General features: G+C 43.1%; 1 protein-coding gene across 1 annotated transcript in view; it reads right to left on the bottom strand.

Annotated features, from left to right (window-relative positions):
• TENM2 (teneurin transmembrane protein 2) overlaps positions 1-21,699 on the bottom strand; it is a 1,394,720-nt gene that overhangs the window by 223,079 nt on the left and 1,149,942 nt on the right. The window contains exon 10 of the mRNA XM_060415963.1: positions 3,896-4,101. Coding sequence (XP_060271946.1) covers positions 3,896-4,101 — 206 coding nt within the window. The remainder of the gene's footprint in view (positions 1-3,895; positions 4,102-21,699) is intronic.

Genomic DNA, 21,699 nt, shown 5'->3' with positions numbered 1-21,699 from the left:
AGAGTTACTGACTTGACTTGCCATGATCACTGGCTTTTCCATGATTCTGACTGCTCAGAGCTTGCAAGCATAGAGGGACAGCAGTGCTTCAGAACAAGGTCGAAAGGGGACATTTCCACCCCCCTCCCCAGTAAATCTCCTGGTGTCCAAGGGGCTAAGAGGAAAGTTATGCTCAGCTGTGCCCAGAGGCATGTTCCTACTTACTTGAATAATGCCAACAAGCAGATTTCACTGCTGTCAATCTTTCATTATGCTCCTGTAGAAACAGGGGAGTCTGAAGGTCAGGGAGACCCTCTAACACTTTGCATAACTTCCCAGACCGGCTCCCTGCTCCTGGCAGGAAGTTACAGAAATGCCTTGGGGACTCCTCTTAGCTGAATTCCTCTCTTTCTCTTAAGGGAATCTCTCTGAAGGACAGGTGTCAGTTTTGTACTAGGAGTTTTGCTTGGTTGCCTGCATGCTGCATGCTAAGTCACTTCAGTCGTGTCTGACTCTGTGCCACGCTACAGACAGCATCCAGACAGGCTCCTCCATCCACAGGATTCTCTAGGCAAGAACACTGGGGTGGGTAGCCATTTCCTCCTCTTAGGGGCTATGCTAACTCACCTCTGGATAAGCAGTGCCTAGACCAATAAATGTCTTTCTGGATGGATGGATGGAGGAGGACTTATTGATTACCACTTTACATATTGGTCCCTATAGCATCGGCCGTTATATAGTATTAAAAACCTACACAGTCCTCCATGCTCAGAAAAGAAAGTCCTTTTAGTCCCTTATATCGATTGTTTCAGGCTGTAAAGATGGGACTGCAAGTAAATTTCATCTTGAGAGCTAACACTGGTCAATCGGTGGTGGCTGCTTCAGGGGCTCTCTTGGAGGCATCTGTGCATGGAGTTTAGTGACGAGAAAGTGCAGTTGTCGATTAGCAATGTCTGCTATGACCTAAAGACAAAGAAATGGAGGCCTGCTTTGCATCTGCCAGTGGGTTTAAAGCTTTACATTCTTCCACTGGATTTTCTGGATGAATACCCCTCCAATGCATGTTTTAAAAAGCTAGCTTTGACTGGATATAAAGGGTGGTTAAGGGTATTTTTCCCTCCACTGGTGTATTTTCCTAATGGACTTCTGTAAATACTTGCTGGATTTGAAAGCAAATAAGGCAGGAAACACTACTTGGGTTTCCTTAGGATACACAAATCTTACTGGAAAAGCAAACCAAACTAGATGAGGGTTAATGTATCCCCAGTGGGATGCTTAAGAAAATTTCTACCAGGAGGGATGAGAAGAAAAATAATGAAATCCATAATATAATCCAATCTCTTCATTTCCAATGCAGGGAATAATCTCACTTCTGCAGTGTCAAGCACTTCCCAAGGAACTCAGTACGACAAGAACAGGGAAGCCACAGGAAAGTGCTGAATTTTGGTGAAAAATTTTGGTGAAAGTTACATCACTCCTGTCAAACACAGTGGGCTGTCTCCTAGGGATGCTTTAACAAATAACCCAAATCCCTGAACAAAAAGTACCCAATGATTAGCAAAGGTCTAGTCAGGATAAGCCAATTACATCAGGTAGGAAAGTAACCAATTTTTTTTTTTTTTGAGAAATAGTTCCCATAACATAAATTTCACCATTTACAATTTGGTAGTTTTTAGTATATTCACTGTGTTGTACAACCATCACTGCTATCTAATTTCAGAGCACTTACATCACCCAGAAAAGATAGCCCATAGCTATTAGCTGCTGCTGATGCTGCTAAGTCGCTTCAGTCATGTCCAACTCTGTGTGACCCCATAGATGGCAGCCCACCAGGCTCCCCCATCCCTGGAATTCTCCAGGCAAGAACACTGGAGTGGGTTGCCATTTCCTTCTCCAGTGCATGAAAGTGAAAAGTGAAAGTGAAGTCGCTCAGTCGTATTCGACTCCTAGTGACCCCACGGACTGCAGCCTACCAGGCTCCTCCATCCATGGGATTTTCCAGGCAAGAGTACTGGAGTGGGCTGCCATTTCCTACTCCTTTCGTCTCTATGGATTTTCCAGACAACATAAATAGAGTCATATGGCGGTGACCAAAACCCAAGAAAGAGAAATGCAACAAGGCAAAATTGTTGTCTGGGGAGGCTTTACAAATAGCTGAGAAAAGAAGAGACGTGAAAGAGAAAAGGAAAGATATACCTATTTAAACGCAGAGTTCCAAGAACAGCAAGAAGTGATGAGAAAGATTTGTTAAGTGAACAGTGCAAAGAAATAAGGAAAATAATAGAATGAGAAAGACTAGAGATTTCTTTAAGAAAATTAGAGATACCGAGGGAACATTTCATGCAAAGATGGGCACAATAAAGGACAGAAATGGTATCGACCTAACAGCAGAAGATATTAAGAAGAGGTAGCAAGAATACACAGAACTGTACAAAAAAGCTCTTAATGATCCAGATAACCACAATAGTGTGGTCACTCAGCTAGAGTGTGAAGCCTAGTGGGCTTTAGGAAGCATCACTATGAACAAAGCTAGTGGAGGTGATGGAATTTCAGCTGAGCTATTTCAAATCCTAAAAGATGAAGCTGTGAAAGTGCTGTACTCTACTGAGCAAGTTTGGAAAACTCAGCAGTGGCCAGAGGACTAGAAAAGGTTAGTTTTCATTTCAATCTCAAAGGACAGTGCCAAAAAATATTTAAATACTGCACAATTGTGCTCATTTCACATGCTAACAAGATAGGGCTCAAAATCCTTCAAGCGAGGCTTCAACAGTATGAAAACCAAGAACTTCCAGATGTGCAAGCTGGATTTAGAAAAGGCAGAAGAACCAGAGATCAAATTGCCAACATCCGTTGGATCACAGAAAAAGTAAGAGAATTCCAGAAAAACATCTACTTCTCCTTCACTGACCAAATAAGTCAATGAAACCTTTGACTGTGTGGGTCATGACAAACTGTAGAAAATTCTTAAAGTGGTGGCAATAACAGACCACCTTACTTGCCTCCTGAGAAACCTGTATGCAGGTCAAGAAGTAACAGGTAGAACCGGACATGGAACAATGGGCTGGTTCAAAACTGTGAAAGAAGTACGTCAAGGGTGTGTACTGTCACCCTGCTTATTTAATTTATATGCAGAGTACCTCATATGTACTAGGCTGGATGAAGCACAAGCTGGGATCATATCTCTTCTTCCAAGGAGCAACCGTCTTTTAATTTCATGGCTGCAGGCACCATCTGCAGTGATTTTGGAGCCCCCCAAAATAAAGTCTGTCATTGTTTTCATTGTTTCCCCATCTATTTCACTTTTATCAAGAGGCTCTTCAGTTCTTCGTTTTCTGCCATAAAGGTGGTGTCATCTCCATATCTGAGGTTATTGATATTTCTCCCAGCAGTCTTGATCCCAGCTTGTGCTTCATCCAGCCCAGTATCTGGCTTCTTTCACTTAACAAAACATTTTCAAGATTCATCCATGTAACAATATTTCATTCTTATTTAAAAAAAATCCATCCCTTTTTATGTTTTAATCATATCCCATGGAATGTAGAGATTACATTTTGTTTCTCCATTCACCAATTGACAGACATCTGGGTTGTTTCCACTTATGAGCTATTATGAATAAATGCTGCTATGAACATTTATGTATGTTTTTAAATGAGAAAGTTTTTCAGTTCTCTGTAGGAATATATTTAGTAATGGAATTGCTGGGTCATACTGTAATTCTTTGCTTAACTTTTTGAAGAACTACTGAATTCCTTCCACAGTGGCTCTCCATTTTACATTCCCACAAATCATGTATGAGGGTTCCAATTTTTCCACATCTCCACCAACACTTGTTATTTTCTGTCCTTTCGTTATAGCTGCCTCAGTGGGTGTGCAGTGGTATTTTTTAAACTCATGGCTATATCAAGCATGGTCCTACCTGGGCATGAGACGGTGGAAGTCCTCTTCTTATGTAAACACCGAAGAGAGCATCCTTCCCAAGGGAGATGTTGAACTTTAAGAACTGGGGTTGACTGATGTGAATCTGCGATCTCCAAAACACGCCTGGTGGGACTTCTTGGGTCACCCGCCGACCAACTTCTGCTTCACCACTGTCTATGCTGCTGTTCTTCAAGGACCAGGGCACTGGAAAAGAGGAATTGACATCAAGTTGGTGACACGTGTACCCATTATTTGGCTCTACATTTCCGACTGATTACATGCTAGGATTTAAAAATACATATGTATATATATATAAAGATGAAACTCGGCAAATTTCTCTTCAGGTCAGAGCTTAAACCATTTAGATTTTGGGGACTTCCCTGGTCACGTGGTGGTTAAGAATCTGCCTGCCAATGCAAGGGACGCGGATTTGACACCTGGTCCAGGAGCATCCCACTCACTGTGGAGCCCTGAGCCTGCGCGCCGCAACTACTGCGCCCACGTGCTGCAACTACTGAAGCCTGTGTCCCTGAACCTGTTTTCTGCAATAAGAGAAGCCACCGCAATGTAAAGCCCGAGCGCCACAACTAGAGAGTGGCCCCTGCTGAAGACGATGACAGAAAGCCTGCGCGCGACAGCAAAGAACAGGGCAGGCGAAAACCAAAACAAACCATTTCACTTTAAATAAGAAACACAGAAACGCATACCCCAGGGCATCCGAAACACTGGCACAATGCTTCCTGAACTTCTGTGAGTGCTCTTTACTGATCAACTATCGTAAGAGTTACAGTCTGACAAGTACATGTAAAGCTTCCAGCACCCCAAATGTGACTGGGATGTTAAATCATCAGCAGGAGAGCGGAGAGTGATGTTAATTTGGCATGAAATGTAATTCGTGCAGCCTTTAATTATTCTTTCCAGCCACAAACAAGTCCAATATACTCTGACAGTCTCATAAATTAAAAAAGAAAAAAAAAAAGAGACATCAGTGAATAAAAATCAGTCCAAAGTAAATAAAATAACTGAACAGAAAAGGCTGGCTTGCCCTCAGGCTGACCCAATACTGCCGCTAGCGGCTTCCCTGGTGGCTCAGAAGGTAAAGTGTCTGCCTGTAATGTGGGAGACCTGGTTTCAGTCCCTGGGTCAGGAAGATCCCCTGGAGAAGGAAATGGCAACCCACTTCAGTATGCTTGCCTGGAAAATTCCATGGATGGAGGAGCCTGGTGGGCTACAGTCCATGGTGTCACAAAGAGTCGGACACGACCGAGTGAGTTCACTTCTTCACTTCTTCTTCCCTGCTCGAGGGAGGGGCTTAAGAATTGTGGAAACCACACCCCTCGCATGTTGACACTGGCACATCTCTGTTGCATTATTTGAAATCACCTACATAGAAACCATTGTTTGCACATACTCAGCATCCTTCAGAACTTTAGTAGTAGGAGTTTCAGAAAATAGAGGATTTCTTAATAACGAACCAGCCAGGGTCACCCGCACTTCAGAGGGTAGTTTGCTTTACAAATATAGAATTAAGAAAAAGCTGGGAGTTACTAGTAGTTGCCCAAGAAGAGCAAGTTAATTGATTTCCCAGAGCCTCATTAATCTCCTCTCTAAAATGGGAATAAAACCTTACAGGAAGCTGGTTTCAGATAGGCCATTTGTGATTCTTTCAAATGGATTCTAAACTTGAAATATAAAAGCACAATCTCCTATCTTCTTAAGATCTTCTAAACCAGCTGAAATCAAATACAGAAAGAAGTGAAGACATTTTGGGTTTTGAGGGTCTTTTCATTTTTCGATTGATCACTTTGGTGGCCTCGTGGATCTGAAAACTTCAGCCTGAAAGGCAAAGCAGGGAAGCAGGCTCCCTCCTGCATCCTGTAATGCATGGACTCCTCTGAATATACTCATCTGTACTTGGCCACAATCCATTGCAAAAGGTCTGGATGGTCAGGAGGGATCATGCAGTTGCAGAAGACTGGCCTGAAGGGTTAGTGACTTAGCCACCCCGCTCTGTTACTATCTGGCCACTGCAGTCAAGACAAGACTCGTTAATGACTCATAAATGACAGCTTCTCCATCTGGAAAATGGAGAGGTGACATTGCTGGATCCTGAAGGTTTTCTATATCTAAATTATAAAAGAGAAACCGCAGAGTGACTTGAGGGTGTAAAGTTATTTTTTTCCCCTTTATAAGTGGACCAAATACAAAGTAAACAGGGGCTTCAAATAAAGTAGGAGATACCTTGGTTTGGACCTTAAGAGGACACGCTTGACCTCTAGAATAGGGAATGGGCTTCCACAGGAAGTTGGGAAGCTTCCCTCACAAAACACTGTTAAGAAGAAAAGAAACTAGTGAGTCCTGTGGTTCAGCTCTTTAGATGGGGACTCAATGACATGCTCCCCAAACATTTTCATGTGGCCTAACAGACTGTGGAGTCGGAGGGACCCTGCATCACATCCAAGAGCGGAGACTCTGGACTGAGACCGTCTTGGCTCAAATCCTAGCTTCGACACTTGCTAGGGGTATCCTTCTCTGGGCCTTAGTTCCTTCACCTGCACAATTGCGACATTATTACTATTTATTTCATAGGGTTGTTAAAAGAATTTAATGACTTAATCTATGCTCTTAGAGTACTTTTTGGCATGAAACAAGCACTAAATAAAAATTATCTAAGACTCAATAGTGGAGAAGGAAATGCCAACTCACTCCAGTATTCTTGTCTGGAAAACCCCATGGACTGTATGTAGCCTGTCGGGTCCTCTGTCCATGGGGTTGCAAGAGTTGGACCTGGTTTAGCAACTAAACTACCACCACCACCAAGACTCAATAGAGGGGTGTTTGTTTTGCTGACATAATAACATACCCAGGGGGAATCACTTTTTATCACCACTTGATCAGAAGCTCCAATGATTATAAATTAGAAATACATTTGTACTTAAAAATGCTGCTTTTGATGGGCTTCCCTCCCCCAGTTAAGGCCTTATGGAAGAAGGATACAATAAAAAGTATGCAGTAAGGAAGTGATGCAAAAAAAAAAAACAAAACAAAACAAAAAACCTCTGGGGAAGAACCGTTTACAAACCTCTGTAAAGACCACATGGAAGCCCAGCAATCATTCATAGTTTGGCAACAAGTTAAAGAAACGCATTAAAAATGAAAGACTTTTAAAGAAATTATTCATCTTTACACTTAATAAAATGAACTTTCCCTCATGTCTGTTGGGCTTTCAGGGGTTGCTGGGTTAATGACAGGATATGAAAAGGAAGCTGGAAATAGGCACCCACGAGCCTGCTAATCTGCTGCTGAAACTTAAACGGATTTTGATAATATCAAACCAAGTGAGGATGCCAGAGATGGCAAAGGGAGCTGGTTTCCAAAGAGTGGCTGCAAGGGGCCTCAGGGGTTTGGTTCAGGGCTGAAAGCAGTGGGGTCTCCCTTTCATGCGACCCTGACTTCAGAACACTGATGTCAGTAACCGCTGCTCCCACCAGTGGCAACAGGCTGCTTTCTCAGTAGTCACCACCCACCCCTGGGTTCTAGATGCTCCTCCCCATGCCCTATCCACTAAAGGCGGCAGGGTACCTGGTGCTAAAGGTTTTGCGGTCAGACAGAATTGGGTTCAAATCCTGGCTCTGGTTCTTGCTTGCTGTGTGACCTCCACCAATCTGCTTAACCTCTCTGGGCCTTCACTGTCTTTTTGTTAAGATGGGAATGATAATAGTAACTATCTCATAGGGTGAGAGTAACAAATGAAAGTACACAAAGAAGGTGCTGAGCAGACTAATAATAAAATAAATGCTAGTTACATTAATTAAATAAAAGAATGAAAAATTATAATGGAACTATAAGGGAAAACATCTGTCTTTCTTTTCAGAGTAAAGAATTTCCAAAAGGAAACAACGTGTATATATGTGACATGCATGTATATATTTATACATTATGCACGTATCTATCTACCTACCTATTCATCTGTCCATCAAGAGAGAAGGGAGAGTCTAACTCTCTCTTAAGAGAACTATGGGAACAAGTTTAAAATCGGGAGTCAGGCTCTGTTTCCATTATTGACTTTTGCTGGGACCTTCTAGGAGCCAGTGTGGCTATCTTTCTGATTAGATTACTTTATTGAGAAACCTGCTTTCTTGAGTTAACACTGAAATAAAGATCCTGTCAGCTTTACCTGCACACTGAAGCTCTTTTGTCCTTTACACCCTGCCTCCCACCAGATAAATAGGTTCTTTCTCTGTCTCCGTAGCATTTACACTTAACTCTCCTGCAGCACTGTTATTAGATACTACGTTGATTTTGTTTGCCTTCCTAGTTGTCATTCAGTCTCTAAGTTGTGTCCGACTCTTTGCGACCCCAGGGACTGCAGCTTGCCAGGCTTCCCTGTCCTTCACTATCTCCCGGAGCTATCTTGAGCACTACCTCGCTCAAACTCATGTCCGTCGAGTTGGTGATGCTACCCAACCATCTCATCCTCCGTTACCCCCTTCTCCTTCTGCCTTCAACCTTTCCCAGCATCAGGATCTTTTCCAGTGAGTTGGCTCTTCGCATCAGGTGACCAAAGTATTGGAGCTTTGAATATTCAGGGTTGATTTCCTTTAGGATGGACTGGTTTGATCTCCTTGCTGTCCAAGGGTCTCTCAAGAGTCCTCTTAGCACCACAATTCGAAAGCACCAATTCTTCAGTGCTAAACCTTTTCTATGGTCCAACTCTTACATCTGTACATGACTACTGGAAAAACCACAGCTTTGACTAGATGGACCTTTGTCGGCAAAGTGATGTCTCTGCTTTTTAATGTGCTGTCTAGGTTGGCCTTCCTAAGTCTTCCTTATTAGACACTGTGCTCTCTGAGGTCAGGCAGAGCCGCAAATTCATCTCTGGGTTCTCAGCAGCTTGCACCTGGCAAGTCACGGGTAATCTATAAATGCCTGTTGAACTGAATCAAGTTTTATCTGCCCATCTGATGGGGCATTTTAACTTAATCCCTATGAATACTGAGTGAAATGAGAGCTTTAAGGAAGATTTACTTTGAAAGGTTGCATGTAAACTGATTTTTTTAAAAAATAAAATTCTCTTTTCAAAGCTCCATGGGGACATTTATCTAAACAAAACAGAAGTATCTAAACAAAACAAAAGTATCTAAACAAAATTTCTTTATGAGTCCTTTTGAAAAATCATGAGTCAGATTTTAGTTTATCTTTTATATAAAATCTTATAAACAAAACAATGAGCCAGGGAAGCTGGAGTTTAGTGGGTAAGTTCTTAGATTAACAACCCAAAGTTGAGAGTCCTCATCCTGATGCTTTATGCCTCTGAATCATTTGTGGAAGGAACAGGGTGTAAAGGAATTATTTTGTTGACCTCCCATCCTTGCTATTAAGAAGGTGGCTAGTTCTCGGCAGATTAGCTCTCAGGGCTCATTGTTCTTGTTTACATAAGAGTGGTATGACCCCAAAATATCTTAAAGTGCATTCCACCCTAGCCTGCTGTGGTCTACAGAGTGAGCCAGGAGGGTTGTCTCCTGTTTTGTGCTACAAAGGTGTGTGTGTGGTGTCTGCAGGGGAGGGGTTATCAGAAAGTGACGGTTACATCCCTTTTAACAAACTAGTGATTGCTTTCAAAGTAAGCTTCTCAGATGCGAAACTGAAGTATGCTTTTGCAAACAGGGGTTTTCACTTTTCCCCCATCAGTTCAGTTCAGTTGCTCAGTTGTGTCCAACTCTTTGTGACCCCATGGACTGTAGCATGCCAGGCTTCCCTGTCCATCACCAACTCCCAGAGCTTACTCAAACTCATGTTGATTGAGTTGGTGATGCCATCCAACCAACTCATCCTCTGTCGTCCCCTTTTCCTCCTGTCTTCAATCTTTCCCAGCATCAGCGTCTTTTCCAATGAATCAGTTCTTTGCATCAGGTGGCCAAAGTATTGGAGTTTCAGCTCCAACATCAGTCCTTCCAATGAATATTCAGGACTGATCTCCTTTAGGATGGACTAGTTGGATCTCCTTGCAGTCCAGGGGACTCTCAAGAGTCTTCAACACCACAGTTCCAAAGCATCAATTCTTCGATGCTCAGCTTTCTTTATAGTCCAACTCTGACATCCATACATGACTACTGGAAAAACCATAGCTTTGACTAGACGGACCTTTGTTGGCAAAGTAATGTCTCTGGTTTTTAATATGCTACCTAGGTTGGATAGCTCAGTTGGTAAAGAATCTGCCCGCAATGTGGGAGACCCAGTTCAATTCCTGGGTTGAGAAGATCCCCTGGAAAGGGATAGGCTACCCACTCCAGTATTCTTGGGCTTTGCTTATGGCTCAGCTGGTAAAGAATCCACCTGCAACGTGGGAGACCTGGGTTGGGAAGATTCCCTGGAGAAGGGAAAGGCTACCCACTCTAGTACTCTGGCCTAGAGAATTCCATGATGAGTCCACGGGGTCGCAAAGAGTCGGACACGATGGAGCAACTTTTGCTTTCACTTTCTAGGTTGGTCATAACTTTTCTTCCAAGAAGCAAGTGTCTTTTAATTTCATGGCTGCAGTCACCATCTGCAGTGACTTTGGAGCCCCCCCCAAATAAAGTCTGTCACTGTTCCCATTGTTTTCTCATCTATTTGCCATGAAGTGAAGGGACCAGATGCCACGATCTTAGTTTTAATATATATATTTCCCCATATATATCTATATAAACATATGTTTTTTGTTGTTGTTGTTGTTTAGTTGCTCACTCATGTCTGACTCTTTGCGACCCCATGGAGTATAGCCCACCAGTCCCCTCTGTCCATGGGATTTTCCAGGCAAGAATACTGGAATGGTGTGCCATTTCCTTCTCCAGGGGCTCTTTCCAACCCACGGATCACACCTGGGTCTCCTAAGTGTCTTCTGCATTGCAGGCATATTCTTTTACCACTGAGCCATTGGGGGAAGTCCAAATTTTTCATTTTGAAATAATTTCAGATTTACAGAAAAATTTCAAAAGTTGGTACAAAGATCCTTGCATCTCCTTCACCCAGACTCCAAAAATATTATACACACTTGTGCTTTCTCTATATATAAATGTTTTTTTTTTTACTGAAACATTCAGAGTTAAGTTGTAAACAGGTTACTCCTCTAAATATCTCCATGTGTTTCTCCTAAAAACAAGGGCATTCTTTTTCAGAACCATAGTGCAGTTATCAAAAATAGAAAAATAACACTGATACAATTAAACACATATATTTATAGATCTTATTCAAATTTGCCAATTGTTACACCAAATAGTCTTTATAACCAACGGGAAAAAAAATACTCTACATACTTAAAAGAATCTTTAAAATGAATGCACATAACTTGGGTAATTTTAAAAATAATAAAAAGGAAGAAAAATACGCCAATACTGCCACTCGAGATAAAAAGGAAAGATGGCTTTTGTATACTATTGCCGATGTGAGGAACCATCCCAGTGACTCCATCCCTGAGGGTCAAATCCCTGGTCTGCTGTCTGGAAAGTCTGTGCTAGCCTCTGAGGTCAAAGGGGCCAGCAGCCCGAACCAGGCTCCCAGTCCCACAAACAAGGATCTGAACCTGGGCTCCTGGAGCCGTGCCAGCTGTTCCAGGATCAGAAGTATGGCTAATCCCTAAGAGGATGCCACTGAGAGACACTCAACAAGGAAACAACATAATTACCGTTTCCAGCTTTACCTCCAGAGAAATGGTGGCTCAGATGGTAAACATGCTGCCTGCAATGTTGGACACTTGGGTTTGATCCCTGGGTCAGAAGATCCCCTGGAGAATGAAATGGCAACCCACTCCAATGTTCTTGCCTTAAGAATCCCATGGACAGAAGAGCCTGGCAGGCTACAGTCCATGGGATCGCAAAGTCGGACACTACTGAGCAACGAACACTTTCTTTACCTCCAAGATGGGTGTCCACGTACTGAGAAGTTCTAAGCTATCAGGGGGCAATGTTACATGTGGAGCTGGTCAGCCCTGGGTTTGAATCCCAGCTCTGACAACTACTAGCTGCATGCCTTTGGGCTGATCCCTCCCCTTCTCCAAGTCTGTCTACTCATCTGAGGACGTATAATGGGGTTGCTTCTGAGGATTTATCAGAGTAACGTAGCTAGGACATGACTTTTAGGTGCTTCTATATCTTTCTATCTGTTGCGCTACCTTAAAACATCTGTAACTATTTATCACAGATCTGGAGGATAAATGTGTAGTGGTCTAATTTATGATATCAGCTGCATAGTGTAGGCACTATTTTGTTTTAAACTGGTGTATAGTTTCCAGTAGTCGTATACAGATGTGAGAGTTGAACCATAAAGAAGGCTGAGCACCGAAGAATTGATGTTTTTGAACTGTGGTGCTAGAGAAGATTCTTGAGAGTCCTGTGGACTGCAAGGAGATCCAGCCAGTCAATCTTAAAGGAGATCGACCCTGAGTATTCATTGGAAGGACTGATGCTGAAGCTCCAATATTTTGGCCACCTGATGCAAAAAGCTGACTCACTGGAAAAGACCCTGATACTGGGAAGAATTGAGGGCAAGAGGAGAATGGTACAACAGAGGATGAGATGGTTGGATGCTATCGCTGACTCAATGGACCTGAGTCTGAACAAACTCTGGGAGATGGCGGACAGGGAGGCCTGGCATGCTATAGTCCATGGGGTCACAAACAGTCACATATGACTTGGCGACTGAACAACAGCAGCAGTAGTTGCTTTACAATGTTGTACAATGAAGTGACTCAGCTATATGTATACATATATCCCCTTCCTCTGGCCCACCGCCAACCTGCTCCATTCCACCCCTCTCGTTCATCACAGAGCACAGAGCTGAGCTCCCTGTGCTATTAAGCAGCTATTTTACACACGGCTGTGTATACATGTCTGCCGGGGGCCAGCGTGAGGAATTCCGCCCATGGCAAAGGTCATGAGGAACGAGGCTTGGCATACGCAAAGGCGTGATCAAGCCTCAGGAAACCCCCTGTTCCCGAGCATCTAACCCCAAAACCAGAGTCTGTTTTATGCTCTCACCTACACCTCTGACTTTACGGGGGGCTCTCCCCCATAACCGTTTCTCTCTGAGAAGGAGTAAACGTGCAGCTCCAAGGCAATAAAAATTCTTGGGCATGACAAGAGTTTCAGCTTATGGACTCCTCTGAAGGTTATCTAGCCCACCTGTATAGGTTTGTCCGGCCACATGTGATTGCTTACAGCTTCCAAATCTGAGAGGCACGAGATGTTTTAGACTTATTAAAGGCGAATTCTTTTGGGGAGTTAGAAATTATTAGTATAGTGGGTTGGTTAGGAATTATATTGGTGAAGGGTTTTTCATTTGTTGTGTCAATAATTGCTACTAATTCCCTGCTCTGGGTGGGACAAGGATGTCTCAGGTCAAACCTCTCTGCTGACAGACTAGCTTGTGTGACAGGATTATCCTTACTGCCGCCACTAGGCACATGATTGTTTACTACCTCTCAACCATAAACAGCACAGAGAGTTTTGGAGTATTTTGAGAGTCTTAATTAGCGTAGGACTTTTTCTTCTTGTTGAGTCAATGATCGCCACCAGGCCTCTATATCCTTAGGTACCTGGGAATATATTAATCAATGTATCTGGAATATAGCAAAGGAAATATGGTAGTTTTTGATGTTAGCAATACTAGACTTTTTGAGTTAATGGATTTTCTCTTTTGAATAGATCACTGTACTTATATATCACTGTGTCCTTGCTATGTAAGAATGCAACTTTATCATATCTTAAGACTAATTAGATCTTAAGGGGAGCATTGGTGAAAGGATTTTCATTTGTTGGGTTGATGTTTGCTGCTAAATCTCCATGTTCCCTACCCTTATAATGAATATAACTAGCATATAGGAAGAAATAAGTATTAACCTTTAAGCATATAGGAGAAATAAGTATTAACCTTTAAGACTAATCATGTTAACCTTGGGTTGAATAAATTCCTTTCTTGATTGTAACTCACTACACCCTCACCCTATAGGAATGTAACTTTATTTGGAGGGTGGTGCCTGGTTTAAGAAAAAACACCCTTGGAAGAAATGTTTTTTTGGTTATCAGAAAGAAAGGATCATAAAATGTGAGCAGGTCTCACTCATGGCCAGAAGATAATGTAATATCCCTAAGACCTTTTTTTTTATACATTTATGTGAAGCACCTGATTTTGATAAAGGTCAGGACTGCTGACCCCCGCGTGACTCTGTATTCATCCCTATGTGTAACAAAAGGTATATAAGCAAACCCCAAAATAAAGAAATCGGATCAGTTTCCGGAAAGACTGATTCCCCCACGTCGCTTCTTTCTTGCTCCCGTTTTTCTGGCTGAATTCCCATCTGGAGCATGGATGCTATTCCACGTAATCCAAGTTATTCAGCCTCCCTTTCTCCACTAATCTTCCTACTACACTATCCATTTCTAATCTCTCTATATCTGTGATTAAATATGTATTTTTCCAAAGACGCTGACTCTGTCCCCCCACCTTCGAATCACCCTGGATCCACCGGGGCTGGACCCCGGCACATGTCAATGCTCCTCTCTCAGTTCATCCCATCCTCTCTTCCCCCTGCTGTGTCCACAAGCCTGTTCTCAGTATCTGCATCTCCATTTCTGCTCTGCAAATAGGGTCATCTGTACCATTTTTCTAGATTCCACATTTATGCATTAATACACGATATTGGTTTTTCTCTTTCTGACTGTCTTCACTTTGTATGACAGACTCTAGATCCATTCACATCTCTGCAAGTGACCCAATTTCACTCCTTTTTATGGTTGAATAATATCCCATTGTATATATGCACCACATCGACAGAGGGCCTAGGGCTGGGACTGGGCCATAATGAGAAAGGCACTTTTCAGAGCAGCTGAAATCAACATACAATGAGTGGTCAATATGTCTGCAGACCTGGGGGAAACTTACGGCATAAATTAAAGTGGGATGGCCGGAAAAAGCAATGTCTATTAATCCTAAACTACAGGTGTTGATGGAGACTCTAGCTGCTTAGGTGGACCACTGAAAAGCAGTCGTATCTTTATTTAACAATGATTCTTGAAGGTACCAAGTAATGTCAGGTGGGTCATTCACTCATGTATTCACGCAACAACTATCAGGCATCAACTGCAGCGCTAGGTAATCTCTGGTCAACATTAAAGTTGGGGTGTCTGTCATTCCCGTTATCTAGGCAGCCTGAAATCAGGGTCCCATGGACAGCATCAAGCACAGGGGAATTGAACACCATTCTGTAATCATTCTGTGAGAGTCCACCACCATCCTTGGGCTCCTGGTAAGGACCGAGGGTGGGGTCCTGGCAAACACCATGCAGTCCAGCCTGCGACTGCCAGAGCTGCAGCTTCCATGACCAGCTTTTCTTCCTATCTACGAGCTGCCCACTGAAAAGTGGAGATGACGATCATTTTGCCCTACGAAGCAGATGCTTAAGACACATTGGTTCTGGCTGGTTCACCTCCAGCTTAAAGATGAGATTTCTGGGATTTGAGAGGCAACACTCTAATGATCAATTTCACAGGACAGTCTACCTCTATAACTTCCACGGAAGATTGCTCATAGAAATGTGAAGCGACTGCCTACTTCAGACACATGTACCTAAAATTCCAGCCAGTTAAATAAGACTGATGTTGAGCAAAACGACAGCCGTCCGTAGCCCCATTAGAAGCTAATCATTTCAGAAAATGTTGCCGTAATTCATTTATGGAAACAGCGAGACTATTCCCCAAACAAGTGATAAAGGGAATGGACTCACAGTCATACCAGGAAAATGAAGCCTCATATTAATACTTCCTAAACTTGAACTGAACTCTGGAGGCACCTTGGCATAAATCTGCCTTGCAGATTATTCTGCCTCACATGTTTTTATCTATCGCAAATAAAGTGGAATTCAGAATATTGCTTCAGTCATTACACCTCGTTTCCATTTATTTGGGAAGCAGGACAACCATCTGCAGGTTCTGTTTAACCAAGAGATAGGTGAAAAGATCCACCTAAGGACATTAGATTCACCAGCTTGTCTGTCTGAGTCAGCAGCAGCCTGGAAGCCTGCCCGCTGCTCTTGGCTGGCTAATCCTTGGGAACAGACTTCCATCCTGAGCGTCCACTACTCCCGTGATAGTTTTTAGAACATCACACAGCAACAGTGATTTTTATAAAATCCTTCAGCATGAGGAACTACACATGGCTTTTGCATCTTTCGAAACCTCAATCTTAGACAACAATGGCCAACTCTCTGCCACTCAGGGTGTTAACAGATACTTATACATCTAATTGTTCAGGTGAATATGCTTCTGTATTAATATGTAGTTCAGTTCATTAGTCTTACTTATAGTGGCTAAAATGGATGGAGTTACAACTCACCATGGAATCTTCCAGTTCCTTTATGGTTTATTTTATTTTTTTTAGACCAGAGGACCACAGAAGTAAAGCGACTTGCTCAGGGTCACACAGGTCTTAAGTGCTTGCTGGAGCTTGGATCAGAAACCATGTCTGACCGATTCTGCAACCCACATATGTAACCACTATGCTGACTGCATTTTGGACCCTGGACTAAGTATAAGAGATACAAAAAGACATGTACCAAGCAGAGATCAAGCTCTGGGTGTGCAGGTCTCTCTGAAAGAGAAACGTGCCAATGAAATTTCAGGGCAAATGCAGCAGGGAGGGAAACTGGATCTCCTTATTAATACCTATGTCAAGGCATGATGGGCTTCCCAGGTGGTGTTGGTGGTAAAGAACCCACCCGCCAATGCAGGAGACATAAAAGATGACGGTTCGATCCCTGGGTCGGGAAGATCCCCTGGAGAAGGGCATGGCAACCCACTCCAGTGTTCTTGCCTGGAGAATCCTATGGACAGAGGAGCCTGGCAGGCTGAACAGAGGAGCCAGGCAGGTTAGAGTCCATGGGGTCACACAACTGAAGCGACTTAGCACACACACATGCATGATGATGCTATGTACAACAGGGAGTATGCAACTTGGAACAGGATGTAGGTGGCAGTCAGAAGCTGAAATCCAGCAGTTTGATGCACTAAGAGGTACCCTTCTGTAACAATGGTAGAATGGCATGGCCTCCAAAATGAAGGGAGTTGTTGCATTGCTGTGTAGGCTGTGGGTATTATATCTGCCAGTAGAGGTGCAGTTCTATAATGACTGTCTCAAACATAATGACCCCGTGCCCTTCTGGGAACTTCACCGACTTTGAAAAAGCTCCATGTAGGGAAGTGATCATTTTGGAACCCTGGGCTGTGTTCATTGAGAGGCTGACGAGAGCCAGAGGAAGAATTAGCAACCTCCCTGCTAATCTGGCTCCTAGTACCATACATTAAGCCAACTAGTAAAAATCATTATGAAGTTTTTGCTGAAAGGGCAAGTGTAGAAAAACATGTTTCTAAACAGAATAACAGTCTTTGCCATTTTTTTCCAACTTGCATACCATCTGGAAATTCTGATTTTTTTTTTTCAAAGGGTAGGAAAGAAATGTGCTCCAGGCACAAATAAATGTTTACAGCTGAGTTATAAACCGAGAATGGTGGGGCTTAAAACAGACAGGCTGGCAGTGATGGAACTCAAGCTGCAGTGAGACAAATAACGCAATGAGGAGCTGGCCAGCTTGTTTTTGCATGTTGGTCCTTTGGAACGGGAAGTCCTGCTTCCTACTGACCTCCTCAAGCATCTAGTTAAGAAGTCCTCATTATGGTTTGTCCCAATTCTTAGAAGATAAAGAAGAAAGATAAAGTGGCAGGATTGTCTACCTTGACATTCTGAAGGCAGCCTTTGCCTTTGGGAAATACAGCACCTCATAAGAAGTTGGCAGTCCGTGGAGGCTTGTTAAATGGACTGACTGGGAGACATGATGATGATGTCAGGAACAACAACAAATATTCATGGATCTCTTATTAGCGTCTGACATCATATACCGTGTTGTATAAGTGACATCTCATTTATGCTGGACAGCAAGCTTATGAGGGGGTACCTTTCTACAGATGATGGCCCAAGAGGCCAAGGGAGGGCAAATGACCTGTTTGCATTCACACAGCTGCCAAGTGATGGAGCTGGTGTTTGTATCCCGTGAGACCAACCCCAGAGCCCTATATTACAGAGCATTTGTCAATGCAAAGTCACCAAGACTATATTAAACCCAACTCTCGGTCACGAAGGAAAAACTGATATATTGGTGTTTGGTCTTTCTCCCTAGTCTCTTACAGTTCTTAGTTACAGGCAAGTCCAAGGAAAGTAGAAATGGGTTTGTACATGATCAAGAGCAGTCACCAACATTTTCTGTAAGGGGCCAGATAGTAAATATTTCAGGTTTTTCAGGCCATCTAAGCTTAGCGGCACCTACTTTAACTCCACTGCTCCAGAGCAAAAGCAGCCAGGGACAACGAATAACATGGCTGGATTCCAATAAAGCTTTACTTGAAAAAACAGACGGCTGGCCAGATGGGGTCCATGAGATACAGTTTGCTGACCCCGGATCTAGAGGATGCCCTGAATGTAAGATGGGTGATAGGTTTTGAGAATGGTCCATGGAATTCTATTTGGGAGTTTATTCTTTCTTAAGATCAGTGCACAAATTGGCTACATATGATGTGCCCTTTAAAACTTCTTGTACACTTTGCCTCTGGGCCTGGCCAATCAAACTGGATTCCCTTATGCTATCTGACCAGGTCAGAACACTGTATTGAATCTTTGTTCTCCAGGCTTATCTCATCCCAGATCTATAGAAAAAGTGCTCCGTGCTCTTGTAATGAAGATGTATGAGTTCATTCCTTTTAACATAGAAATACACTCGAGATGGTGAGTGATTCTGGCAGTCTGTGGGCTCCCTTTCCTTGATGTGAAATCCAACACCCAAATCAACCACATTAAGGTTTAATTGAAAGAGAGAATGGAGGAAAAAAAAAAAAAAGAACCATGAACAACAACAAATGGAAAAGGGGAGACAAAGCCCAAAGAACATATACTCTCCCAACTAATTAATCAAGTGCTTTGCTTCCACTAACATATCCGACTGTGTAGGCTGCCCTGTCTATTAGACTCCTTGCCAAATTTGAGCAATGTAAACACTCCTGAAGACCAGGTAATGAAATCTCTATCAATGTGCCATCTTAGATGGGACTCACATGCCTGTGTTTTGCTTACATTTTAATTTGTGTCTGCTGGATACTTACTCAGTAATTGCTTAATAAGATTAACCTCCCTGGCAATGTGTGGTGGATTTTGATGAAAACATTATCGGAGTGAAGGATTATCGTATAGCACAAAAAAACAGAGGGGGTGGTATTTAATTAACTTATTGCCAATATATCTTGATTGTCTCTTTGAAAACACTGGAGAAGTAGTCGATTGGAATTGATTCAGGTTATCTAAATGTATAGAATTGGTGAGTGCAGAGGAGGTGGGCCACTGAGTAAAGAAATTCAAACCCAGGGTCACTGCCTTTCGAAAGTGTTAGGCAGGTATGTGAAAATGTAAACCTTCTGAGTCGATTTTAAAACCAAACTTTTCAACTTAGGAAGAGAGGTGATCTCTTTGGTCACAGGGAAAGTACTGTTGTGGTGTTCAGAAGAAGGTGTTCTGAGTTTTATCTCACCTTTAAGCAACTTGAAATGCTCAGACTTTATCATAAGAGTTCTCTTGACAAAATTCACTGGTCAGGGGCTTCCCTGGTACCAGTAGATAAGAATCTGTGTGCCAATGCAGGGAATAGGGGTTCCATTCCTGGTCCGGGAAGATTCCACATGTGGTGGAGCAACTAAGGCTCAGGAGCCACAACACAGAACCCATGTGCCACAGCTACTGATGCCTGGGTGCCTAGAGCCTGCGCTCTGCAACGAGAGAAGCCGCAGCAAGGGGAAGCCCGCGCACCTCAATGAAGAGTCGCCCCTGCTCGCCGCAACTAGAGAAAGCCCACATGCAGCAACCAAGGCCCAGAGTAGCCAAAAATAAGTAATTATTTAAAAAACCACTGGACAATGATTTGGCAACCCCTTTGCCGTCTCAGAACTCACTTGGAAAATATTCTTTTGTGTGTGACGTTATGGGACTCGCACAATGTTTTCAAAAGCAGGTTGCATCTGAGGGGGAACATTCTGGTCTTTTCTGAGACACTGTGAAAAATGTTCCTTTGTTCATTTAGAGACATCATACTCTTAGGAGTTGTTCTCTTCAGGGAACCTTCTGTGCTGCTGGTGTGGGAGGCTCAAGTCGGGTGGGGGTTGGAAACAAAGCTTAACCACACTGGGAGAAGAGGCGGACCTTCATCTATGGAAGTTAATGCCTACTGGGGATTTCCTTTTGTGAAAACTGCTATTTTAAAAGTGTGTATAACCTCAGTACGTATGCATACACAAAATATATCCTGTGCAAAATATATGCATATTCACTTTTCAATGTATATTCTGCACTCTTTTCAAAGGAAGGGGTGCTGATTTGGAGAATAAAGGACATTTGTGGATCAGACATAACAGAATCTCCCAAAAGCAGTATTTCTCAAAAAGCAGCGTCATGGACATTTTGGATAGAAAGATTCCTCACTGTGGGAGGCGTTCCTTTGCACTGCAGGCTATTTAGATGCCAGTTGCATCTCTTTTAAAAGTGACAATCAAAAAAGTCTCCGGACTTTGTCAGATATATCCCTAGGGGGCAAAGACACTGCAGCTGAGAACCACTGCACTAAAGGGAACTCAAGTTACATTTATGGGTGGTGTCAAGTCCTAGAGGAGAGCAGACTACAAATCTGGGGCCAAGAAATTTGGCTCCTGGCTTTTGGGTCAGTGAAGACAAAATATACTGTTCATTTTCAGGTCTGGTTTTAGTCACCTGATAATGGAAAGTACATAATTTCATCCTCAGATAAAACTTTTTCATGCTTACTTAGAGGTAATTCAGTGTTTTCATTAGGATAGATGAGGAGAGTGATTCTTCAAGCCTGGATCAAAAGATGAAAAAGTCACACCTGAAGCACTAGGACAGCTTCAGAGAGAGAAATTTAAGCAACATTAGCATCTCAGAGATGACTAATGTATACCTCTATGTGAGGTATACATGAGTCTAGAATCTGGAATCTTCTTTGCGGAAAACGCCTCATCTCAGAAAACCCCAACAACTCCCCTAAAGATGCACATGACAGAGACCTGAGTTCAAATTTGTACCTGCCTACTTGTTTGATGTGGGGTAAATTCGTTTTCTTTTCTCTCTCTCTTTTTGCTGCACCATGCAGCATGCAGGATCTCAATTTCCCCAACCAGGGATCAGACCTGTGCCCCCTGCAGTGGAAGCGTGGACCTCTAACCACTGGACTGCCAGGGAAGTCCTGGGGTAAATTTCTAAAACATCCTGGGTCTGTTTCTCCGAGATAAATTTGATCCCTTTAGAGTTATTGAAGTCATACTGCATTAAACCTAGCACACAATAGGTGCTCAATAAATGTCTCCCTTCCCATCATTGAAATATCTCTCCAGGGTATTTTTAAAATGTGGAGTGAACTGCCTTGTGAGCTAAGAGGCAGAGTGATAAATTCTGTGTTTGGATAACCCTTCCAGGCAACCTCTTCCCTTCCTGATTTCTGCCCTGAATCAAGCATCCTTCTCCCCTCACCCACATGCCAACCCACCTCATCGTGCCATTGGCTGCCCTGCATACATGCTAAGTCACTTTAGTCGTGGCCGACCTTTTGGGACCCTATGGGCTGTAGTCTGCCAGGCTCCTCTGTCCATGGGATTCTCCAGGCAAGAATACTGGGGTGGGCTGTCATACCATCTTCCAGGGAGTCTTCCAGACCCAGGGATC

Source organism: Ovis aries, chromosome 5 (genome assembly GCF_016772045.2).
Source record: "Ovis aries strain OAR_USU_Benz2616 breed Rambouillet chromosome 5, ARS-UI_Ramb_v3.0, whole genome shotgun sequence".
NCBI classification, from domain to species: Eukaryota; Metazoa; Chordata; class Mammalia; order Artiodactyla; family Bovidae; genus Ovis; species Ovis aries.
The sequence above is the reverse complement of the archived record's forward strand: the minus strand, read 5'-3'. Positions and strand labels throughout refer to the sequence as shown.